Raw genomic sequence first — 11,126 nt, 5'->3', positions numbered from 1 at the left:
GCTGACTGTTTTTCCTTTATTTTTTGAAGATGGGTTCTCAGATTGGTTTTCATCGACCTGGTCGCTTGTTGCTCTTGCAAAATCTGGCAACACTGCTCGTGAGAGTCGTGACTTGGCGCACGCGCAGTGGTGGCACAGCGCTTTGTTATTGAAGGGTTCCATCATGGCGCTTAGCAAGACGTTTGGACAAAAACCTGTCAAGTTTCAGCTAGAGGACGATGGAGATTTTTATATGATCGGATCGGAGGTCGGTGTTTCATCCACGTAAACCAAATACTGTACTTTTAGAGTCGCTATTGAACCCTATATTTAATTATTTGGTCGTTTGCCCCGCCGGGTCGCTAGCCAACAAGCTAATTACACTGCTATGCTAAAAGCTAAAGGGCTCATTCATTGTTTGTGATTTAAGTAGGGCTGTCACGATTTACAAATCTATTTAATTGTGCATTTGAACATTGCAACATTATGAATAAATTATTATCAAACATTGCACAGGGCATATATGACAAATTATGCATTTTATATACAAATACATTATTGAAATGTAATAATTATATACACTTAGAAATAGCTGACGTATGTATATAGATCTGCTATTTTCGAAAAACGTGTTAATAATGTAGGACATTTTTCAACAATGGAAATGATATGACATGTTGGTCATGCATCATGTTCCATTATAACACTCCAGTTGTGTTTACAATACATTCATGAGATTTATCATTCACCCTTCCTTGGTAATAATGTTTGAAAGATCCCCAACCCAATCGTAAATAAAGTTGGCAATCGCCATACATTAAATTATGTTCTTAATTTTATTATAGTTCATTATCTATTAGGCCCTAAAAGATATGAATATGCAATGATTAATATGTGACGGACTATTTGTTTAGCTGAACTGACCTGTGACTTTATGTATCGTCAGGTTGGAAATTATGTTCGTATGTTCAGAGGCTCGCTGTACAAGAGGTACCCGTCGCTATGGAGGAAACTGGCGTCGCTAGAGGAGCGCAAGAAGATAGTGGAAGGATCACACGGTCAGTGGAGAACGTTACATTACCGATACCGGTGGTAGAGCTCCGATAATCGGCCAGCGATTGGTGATCGCCCATATCGGCCGATATTCACTCTGATTGGTAATCGGCATTTACCCTATCCTTTACACCATTTAACCCATTCTGACCTGAGATCAGATTCTAAAAATGTCTATTACATCCTGACAGTTTCATTATTAACCCATTCTGACCTGAGATCAGATTCTAAAAGTGTCTTCGATTTTTCAAAAATAGCAGACCTACAAGCTCGTATCGCGCCACTCGGTGGCGCGATATGAGCTTGTAGATCTGCTATTTTTAAATAGCTAAAGCATAACATGATGCTGACACCAAAATGGGTGCCCGGTCAGAATGGGTTAAGTGGTATAAATGTCAATCAGATACATAGTATAACATAATTTTGTATTTTTGTGACGGGCCTAATCACTCTCCCCTTCCTCCCCACACACAGGAACAGTTTTGACATTTTTGACAATTTTGGAAATATTAAAATTTGCAACATTTCACAAGATCAGTATCTGTATCGGTCCCAAAAAACCTGATCGGAGCATCCCTAACCGGTGGTTTTCAACCCTTTTCATATCGAGGTCCATTATTTATTTATTCAGCATTTGAGCCACGTACGGACCATCATTTGATGAGATTTAGCCTCAGACCCAAAACGTAGAATATTTTGTTACGATTTGATACGATTTTGTCCACAATGCCATGCTGTATTGAGGTTAGTACCATTAGGAGAGATAACGGGCAAACGTTGATCAAAGATAACAATTCTTCTACATTCTTTAATTGTGTAGGCTTCTTGTAAATGAAATAATGCAGATGTTTAACAATAATTTAACTCTTGAGAGCGTTAAATGAAACCAAATGGACCCTTACGCGGCTACTGTTTTGACAGCGACGACACGCGTTGTCCGACTAACCCTAACACTAAATCTAACCCTAACAGTACGTTTTAACAGTGCGAGACCAACGGCGAGTGTCACTTGAATTTCATTGGCTAGCGCCGGGCGACGTCGCCAAAAAGATGAATTATTTTTTTATCTTTTTGACCATCGCCTGCTATCGCCTCTATTGCCAGTAGTTAACTTGCCGGGTCCCATTGACAAATAATGCACCTCCGGAAAATTCGTCTGGCTGTCGCCCACTGTTAAAAAACTTAAAACGTACTGTAACCCTTAACCAGCCACGTAAGTCCCCTAACCTCATATCAGTCTTAACCGGCCCACGTAAGTCCATTAACCTCATATTGGTCTTAACTGGCCACATAAGTTCCCTAAACTCTTATCAGTCTTAACCGGCCACATAAGTCCCCTAACCTCATATCAGTCTTAACCGGCCACGTAATGCCCCTAACCTAACCTCATGTTAGTCTTAACCGGCCGTGTAAGTCAGTTTCGTCGCTGTCAAAACAGTAGCCATGATCAACGTACAGAATGCAGCTACTGAGATCTTGGTAGGTCAGTAGACTAGTGACCTACTGGCTACTGAGAGCATTCAATGGTCTGATTAAACGTGATTTAGTCCATTTCAATGCATTGATAGCATTCAAACTGGGAGAACTGAATGAATCATATGCTTTCTTGCTTTGGCCTTTGTAGTCACCACTCCCCACATCTCAAATTGATGGGATATTTTGAACCAATGTGTAGATTGTGTAGAGAGCCAACAACCACCTAACCTGAATGCCAGATTGCGGCAATATTGAGTTCACAAGTTCCCTCCTCCTGTCTGCATCTGGGCTCTCTCAAGCAGAAACGATGAACCTGGAAGCAGACAACAATCTGATATCTCCATAATAACTTTGAGTTGCAGTCCTCAGTCCTGTTAGGTTGTTTACATTTGTGCTGTGGCACAGCTTCAATATGTCATCAGTCTTGCGTTGATCCCGCCTCTAGCGGCCGCATACGGCTGCGTATCTCTCCGGTCTGATTTGGTCCGGAGTGAATCGTCTCTGCCCGAGAGTCCAGGAGGGGGAGTGGTTTTACCATGCTAACAACCACCACCCAGATTCAAAACGGCAACAGATTCGATGCTACGCATTGAGGCTGTTCTGTTGGTGGACTGGCCCAACACCTTATTCATTGTCCGAAACCTGGTTTTGTATCGTCCACATTACTGTCTCTGATTTATTTTTCCTTGGTATATATATATTTTTTAGATCATGGCTACACTACTCTGGCTACCAGCGTGACCCTGCTAAAAGCCTCAGAAGTAGAAGAGATCTTTGAAGGGAACGATGAAAAGTACAAAGCTATCTCCATCAGCACGGAGCCGCCTGCCTACCTCAGGTACAGTATCTCTGAAGCAGGGATTCTTTGTATTGGCCGGCCTTTTGTACAGATGTAATGAGATATCAAATATTATGTAGTAGTAATGCTCAAATCGGTGAACGACCGCCTGTTTTCGACCGGCAACACGCCCCTCTAGACCAGAAATCATACAGGCTGGGCCAGGCTACTTTGTACCAGAAATGTTGCCTGGTGATAATAAAGTATTTCTAATCAGAAACCTTAGCCCATTCAGACCTGAGAACTGAGGTGCTATTTACACGAGGATGGTGTTCATATAAAACGTCAAAATAAAGTATCGTTTGCTGCTGTCATTTAGACGAGAACCGTGTTCTCAGGAGGTGAAAACGCAATGAAGTGAAACCGCCTCCCAGAGTGGAAATCTTTGAGAACTCCGTTTCCTATGGTCTCCATATAAACAGGCAAAACGGTGAATCCGCAAAACTTATGACATCATGGCTCACGTTGGCTCACAGCGCATATGTTTATTACATTGATGCAGAGCAATATCATTATGATATAATGGAGTTCCTGAACAAGCCTCCCTCCTCGCCTACAAAGTGATGCTCATCAGAGATGTTGAATGTAAAACCATGATGTAAATAAAAAGCCTTGTGATAGACGGCAGCAGCGTTTATTTAATAAATATATATCATCCCGTGGCGCGCCCAGAGCAGTGTTGCGCCGCTTGCGTCTTCTTCTTGTACGTGGGTGACCTGTCTATTTGGCAGCCCGTTATCGCCACCTAGCGACAGTATAGCATAATAGCACATTATATCATAACGTGTGCGTTCTCGTGTAAAGGGTAAGAAAAAATGAGAACGCAACGGGACTTTGACGTGTTATATGGAGATGGTCGCCGTCTAAAAGAGGCCTACTCGGTTTTCTGAAAAAACGTTTCTGTATCAGTGTTTCTCAAACTATTTCATGTCAAGGACCCCAAAACAATGATATGGAATCTTCCGCTGACTCCCATATGGAAATAATTTGTTCTAAGAAAGAAGCAAAGCACCGAGTGGCGCGCTACGAGCTTGTAGGTCTGCCATTTTTGAAAAATCGTAAAAATGCGGCACAAATCATTGAATATTATATTCTTTCAGAGCGAAGGTTTTTTTTTTATTTCGACGTCACACTGTGTACAATAAGGACTGTCTGGATCCGTTCCCCTCAACAGGGAGCAGAAAGGCAAGAGGAACAGCCAGTGGGTTCCCACGTTGCCAAACAGTTCTCACCATCTGGACGCCGTCCCCTGCTCCACGACCATCAACCGTGGCCGACTGGGCCGGGACAAGAAGAGGACGTTCCCCCTGTGGTAAGTAAGACCAAACAACTGGCAGAAAGATAAAAGGAAAAGACATTTCCACGCCTAAATGGGTTAATTAATGCTGTGTGTTGTTGTTTTTGTTTGTGGTGGCGTTTAGTTTCGATGACCACGATCCGGCCGTGATTCACGAGAACGCCACTCAGTCTGAAGTGCTGGTTCCCATCCGTCTGGACATGGAGATAGAAGGACAGAAGCTCCGCGATGCTTTCACCTGGAATATGAACGGTTAGAGAGCCTCATTCATGATTGTTCTGGAATATGTCTGTAGAGAAACTGATGACCCCGGGCCCTGAGATGTTTGTGTATCCACAGAGAAATGAGCCCTTCACTAACCCATTTAGGCCTGACGTCGAAATTTAAAAAATGTCTTCTAAGTTTTCTGAAATACCTATGTTTCTATATCAGTGGTGCTCAATATTTCATGTCAAGGATCCCAAACATTATATGTAATTGGCTGAAAATATGTTATTCCAGGAACCCCTCGGAAGCAAAGATTTGAGTTAAAAACATTCACTTTGAAAGAATTTATATTCAATGATTTGCGCCACATTTTCAAGCTTTTTCGAAAATAGCAGACCTACAAGTGCATGAGCTTGTAGATCTGCTATTTTTCAATAGCTAAAGTGTAACATGATGCTTAAAACACCAACAGGGGTTCCCGCTCAAAATGGGCTAAACCCCACCCCAAAAAGTGATCCAAATCCAAATAGTTTAGCAACCGTTGCTATGCCAGGGCAGGCTGTGGTCACCTCATAGCTGTCAGTGTTATTTTGCATGGCTGTGTTGTTGAACACACACACAAAGCTTAACAAAGTTACACGACTGACCCACTCAGGTGATGGCAATAACACTAATGACCGTAGTCTTACCGTGCAACATGAAAACTCCTCGTCTTGCAACATTTGTCCAGTGCATAGCCTACTGCAGGCCCGGTTGACTAGATTTAGAAGACATGTGTCCAGTGCATAGCCTACTGCAGGCCCGGTTGACTAGATTTAGAAGACATGTGTCCAGTGCATAGCCTACTGCAGGCCCGGTTGACTAGATTTAGAAGACATTTTGAAGCTCTTGCTCCTGAAACAGAGAAATCCCGTCATTTTACATGCGTCTCAATAGGCTGCTAACGTGCCTATTGGACAAGGACGGGTTGGGGTGGGACTTAGCGAAGGGCTAATTGATGCTTGTGTATCCACAGAGAAACTGATGACCCCTGAGATGTTCGCCGAGATCCTGTGTGACGACCTGGACCTCAACCCGCTGGCCTTCGTCCCCGCCATCGCCTCGGCCATCCGACAGCAGATGGAGTCCTATCCCGCCGACAGCGTCCTGTTGGAGGAGACGGCAGACCAGAGGGTCATCATCAAGGTGAGTCCTATCCCGCCGACAGCGTCCTGTTGGAGGAGACAGCAGACCAGAGGGTCATCATCAAGGTGAGTCCTATCCCGCCGACAGCGTCCTGTTGGAGGAGACGGCAGACCAGAGGGTCATAATCAAGGTGAGGAAAATGAAAGCCTATCTGGTCTGCGGTTAGCTGTTTAACCCATTTAGACCTGACGATGTTTCTATACTTTTCTATACTTTTTTTTAAACCTTTGTGAGTGCTCGGATTGCCCCTCTTCTTTCCCGACAGCTGCAGAGTGGAGGACAAGTACACACAGAAATTACTAACATATTTAATACTTTTCATACATTAAAATATTTAATTCATGGAAATAGCTGATCAACGCACCACGAACACATGATCAGATATTTCTGCTATTTTGGGAATATCTTTGAAAATGTATGAACATTGTTCAACATGGAAACGATTATGTAAATTTAATTTTTTTGCGATTATCTCAAATTATCGCGATTAGCCTATTAATGCATTGCCAGAAAGGCACTGGCATCTCAAAACTTCTTTCTGTGGACCTATTATGGCTATTAGAAATATTAGTTAAGTAGTCGATTATTTATCCTTTTTTTATTTGTTAGTTTTATCAGTTTTTCTCTCTGTTTTTAGTTGAACATCCACGTGGGGAACATCTCGCTGGTGGACCAGTTTGAGTGGGACATGTCTGAGAGGGAGAACTCTCCGGAGAAGTTTGCCCTAAAGCTTTGCTCCGAGTTGGGCCTGGGCGGAGAGTTCGTCACCACCATCGCATACAGCATCCGAGGACAGCTGAGCTGGCACCAGAGGACGTATGCTTTCAGGTAACGCATACAGACCACCATACGCAAGAAACATGTACTGTAGCCCAAGCGGTGGCGTAACCGTCTGGGCACCCGACTGGTAATCCAGTCGCAGTGTGCCGCGGGTTCGACTCCCGAGCCCGACACGGCCTTTACTGCATGTCTTCCCCCATCTCTCTCCCGTTTCCTGTCAGCCTACTGTCTGTCCCTTAAAAAAAAAACTATAAAAGGCGTAAGCCGCAAAAAGATAGATGTACTGTACGCACATGCTAGTGTATCGTCATAACACATTTAGACCTGGGAACAGATTCTACAAATGTCTTCTAATTCTGAAAAACCTATGTTTCTATGTCAGTGGTTCTCAAACTATTTCATGTCAAGGGCTCCCAGAATTATCTCTATTTGGCCCCCTATCTGAAAATATGTCGTTCAAAGTATAAAATAAAGGTTTAAAGTGCTTAAAAGCTAAGGCGAGACGGATGCGTCCTCAGGTATAAATGCATTAAAGCCATTTCAAAATGACTTCCATCATTGTAATTTGGCCAATACACAGGATCTTCCAATCCCTAATGTGTTCATGCTGGGATCAATGAAAGGTCTATCCATGTATATTTGGTTCGTTGTGCTTTCTGCAGCCACAAAAGTCTCTCATCACTCATTGATATGTCTTTGGTTCTAGAACTGGTTCTGTTCCTTACTTTTTATGATGGTTTACTTTATTATTTATGTATTGTATATATATATCACACCTGCATCTTCCAACCTGAAGTTAGTATTTGTGACACACCCACTTAGCCCACATTAGGGCAAGAAGTAGTACTCTATGTTTTGGTTCCAGTTCTGAACCAACTTGTAGAGCTCTGAACCAATTCATTTGGTTCAAAATTAGGCGGGAAAAAGAATGGAACCGGTTCAACCACGGTGGAAAATGGTCCTGAGTGTGTTGTAAGTAAACCACACTGCTACAGTTGAGTACACAGTTGCAGAGAACAGTGTCAATACATGCCACCACCATAATAATAATAATAGCTCAAATTTATATAGAGCTTTAATACCCAAAGCGCTTTACATAAGAACACTAGGAACAGACTTTATTCAGGAAAAAAACTAAGCAAAACGGATACAACAACAGTACAAGGTTAAAAAGATAAAAGGATAAACGAGGGAAGGGGGGACATCAGCTAGGGAAAGCTATCCTGAAGAGGTGGGTTTTGAGTGAGGTTTTGAATGAGAGGAGAGAGGGAGCAACTCTGAGATGGTTGGGGAGTTCATTCCAGAGGTTGGGGGCTGAAACGTAGAAGCCCTGTCCCCCCAGGTATGCTACTTGGCCTTGCGGACCTTCAGGAGGTTGACTTCACTGGACCTGAGGGGGCGGAGGGGGACATATGGTTCGAGAAGATCGGAGAGGTAGGGGGGAGCCAGGTTATTGAGAGCTTTGCAGGTGGTGAGCAGGATTTTGTAGTGAATTCTTTGTTTGATGGGAGCCAGTGTAGGTCGTGGAGGACGGGTGTAATGTGGTCTCTGGAGTGTGTACTGGCTTGCATTAGCCATGACTAATGCAAGTTAGGTTGAAAAGTGTTCCTTTTACATTTTTATATTTTCTGTGCCTGTAATCATTCAATCCTGGGGGTCCCCAGCTAAATGATAGATAGGAACCAAATGGACTCTTATGGGACTGTAGATTAAGTTAAGATAACAAAGGTTGGCCTGGGCACCTTGGCTGGTAATCCAGTCTGGCAGTGTGCCGCGCGTTCGACTCCCGATTCCGACGGCCTTTACTGCATGTCACCCACCCCCCCCATATCTCTCCCCATTTCCTGTCAGCCTACTGTCTATCCCTCCATAAAAAATATAAAATAAAATCCACTGGTTTACGACTTCAAACAGCTGGGATCCGGGTAGAACGTTTGTCTGATAAGGTTGCTTTGTTTTGTGCGTGCGTGTGTGCGCGTGCGTGCGTGTGCGTACGTGCGCGACGGCAGTGAGAATCCCCTTCCCACAGTGGAGATAGCCATCAGAAACACGGGTGACGCTGACCAGTGGTGCCCCCTACTGGAGACTCTAACAGACGCAGAGATGGAGAAGAAGATCAGAGACCAGGACAGGAACACCAGGTGAGCGTCTTTCTTTCAGTGGTGGAAAGTTACCAAGTACATTTACCATTTTGAGGAATTTGTACTTTACCTTAATATTTCCAATTTCCGACACTGTTACTTCTATTCCACTACTCCATCTCAGATCCAAATATTGTACTCTTACTCCATTCCATTTACTTACCAGTTACTTTGAAGAATGAATATTATTACAAAACATACTATACATTAACCACTTCAACCCTTACTGTATATTATATTTCGGCCGTTTGAAAATGGATGATCTTGTCAGATCTGCTATTTTTTTTTTTATACCTTTTTGAAAACTTGTGGGATGGGATATTCTGCATAATGAGTACTTTCTATTCTTGGTACATTTTGATGCCAATACTTTTGTACTTTTACTCGTCAATTTGGAATTCCAGACTTCTACTTGAAATGTCTTAGTATTGATACTTTTACCTAAGTAAAACATTTGAGTACTTTTTCTACCACTGGTCAATACATTTAGAAGCATTGTACAATCTGGATATAATTATAAAACTTCAATCAGGTTTTTTGGGAGCGATCCCGATCACCGATTGATTTTCTCACGATCGGCCGATACCCTTCTTGTGTGTAAGGGTTACATTTTGAATATTTCCAAAATGTCAAAACTGTTCCTGTGTGTGGAGGAAGGGGAGAATGTTAGGCCTGTCACAAAGATGCAAAATTATACTATATATCTGATATGACTTTTATACCACTAAATGGTATAAAAGATCGGTTACTCCGGATCGGGTGAAATTGCCGTTCACCGATCGAGTCATTTGGAGTGAAGAATCGGTGGCCTATTGATCAGAGCACTGTTGAAATGTATACCTTAATTTATACTGTAGAACGACTGTTTTGTTTGCCAAAAAACAAGTATTTGTCTAAATGTTCTGTAAAGGTGGTTGCACACTGGACACGTTTTTCGGAAAAAAACGATGGAGAAACACAGCTAAAAGTCAGAAAAACGCGCTGGGTGTGTGGGGACCTTTACTCCTTTTTCCTTTAGTTTTTGTTACCTTGTACTGTAGGTGGTTGTACTGTTAAGTAACTTGATAAATAACCATAAAAACTGCATGAAAATGTGGTTGGTATTACAGCTTGAAATAATAGTGATATTCTATTTTTCCATATCGCCATTAATTTCTGGTTGCGTTTTGCTTTGCTTTCAGGCGAATGAGACGACTGGCGAACACAGCACCTGCATGGTAGTCCATACTAACGAGTGACTTCGGCGTCTGTACAGTAATAATCGTGGCCATCTTGACGACGGTATGAAGCTGCCGTGATTTTTTTTTTGCAGCCGCAACGAGAGACATTCCTTCAGCTAGTCGTCGTCCTGAGCAGGTGCTCTTTGATCGCCTGCTGCGTTCTCAGTCAGTAGAATCTAGCGTCCAATATTGAAGAACCGGAATTGGTTCCATTGCATTTGGAACCGTTTTTTTCTTTCCTTTTTATCACACTGTGACCCCCTTTCCACCGGTTGGTTCCCAATGGGAACCGGTTCAGTTATTTTTGGTTCTTAGTCCATGAGCCAGAGCTCATAGGACTAGGAAAAACTAGACCTAAATGAAATTGTTTATAGGATCAATACAAGTAAATTAATACATGATAACCCTTCCACGGTTTCTATTATTTTGCATATTTAAAAATGTTAAATTTGTAATAAAATAAATCATTGTCTTCGTGTAAGTAATCAATTGGGGAAGTGTCATGGTGATAACAATTTAATTTAGGTATGGTTTTGCCCACTCAATTCATAATTAACATTCCAATTTTGGAGGTCTGGCTCATGGACTAAAAACTGGTTCTGAACTGAACCGGTTCCCAGCCGGTGGAAATGGGCTCTGTCAGTACAGAGTTAACAGTTAGTCCATTTGGAACTCCCTGGTGGTTCTGAACTGGTGGAAAAGGGCTCTGTCAGTACAGAGTTAACAGTTAGTCCATTTGGAACCCCCTGGTGGTTCTGAACCGGTGGAAAAGGGCTCTGTCAGTACAGAGTTAACAGTTACAGTCCATTTGGAACCCCCTGGTGGTTCTGAACCGGTGGAAAAGGGCTCTGTCAGTAGTAGTACAGAGTTAGTCCATTTGGAACCCCCTGGGATAGTTAAAGGGAACCATTAAGAAATTGGAATTGTCCTAAAGGATCCCGACCCTAGTA

General features: G+C 42.7%; 1 protein-coding gene across 2 annotated transcripts; it reads left to right on the top strand.

Moving 5' to 3' along the window:
* Positions 1–147: 147 nt before the first annotated feature.
* On the top strand, positions 148–11,126 carry smarcb1a (SWI/SNF related BAF chromatin remodeling complex subunit B1a). Of its 2 annotated transcripts, XR_014570383.1 has the most exons (10): positions 148–247; positions 926–1,037; positions 3,217–3,346; positions 4,521–4,658; positions 4,768–4,895; positions 5,866–6,035; positions 6,673–6,863; positions 8,825–8,956; positions 10,138–10,965; positions 11,038–11,126. XR_014570383.1 is itself a non-coding variant. In XM_083784263.1 (9 exons), the coding sequence occupies exons 1-9, from the start codon at positions 164–166 to the stop codon at positions 10,175–10,177; spliced, it is 1,125 nt and encodes a 374-aa protein (XP_083640389.1). In that variant the 5' UTR covers positions 148–163; the 3' UTR covers positions 10,178–11,084. The 2 variants fall into 2 exon arrangements, 1 of the variants encoding a protein (XP_083640389.1); XM_083784263.1 differs by having other exon boundaries at positions 10,138–11,084.

This window comes from Protomyctophum parallelum (assembly GCF_964188405.1).
Source record: "Protomyctophum parallelum genome assembly, chromosome: 15".
Taxonomy (NCBI): domain Eukaryota; kingdom Metazoa; phylum Chordata; class Actinopteri; order Myctophiformes; family Myctophidae; genus Protomyctophum; species Protomyctophum parallelum.
Note: the sequence above shows the minus strand (reverse complement) of the source record. Positions and strands in the feature narration are given on the sequence as shown.

Excerpts from the sequence above, each read along its gene's own strand:
- smarcb1a (XM_083784263.1), top strand. The coding sequence starts at position 164 with ATGGCGCTTAGCAAGACGTTTGGACAAAAACCTGTCAAGTTTCAGCTA. Across the intron at positions 3,347-4,520 it reads GAGCCGCCTGCCTACCTCAG|GGAGCAGAAAGGCAAGAGGA; the intron begins GTACAGTATCTC and ends TCCCCTCAACAG. Across the intron at positions 4,659-4,767 it reads AAGAGGACGTTCCCCCTGTG|TTTCGATGACCACGATCCGG; the intron begins GTAAGTAAGACC and ends GGTGGCGTTTAG.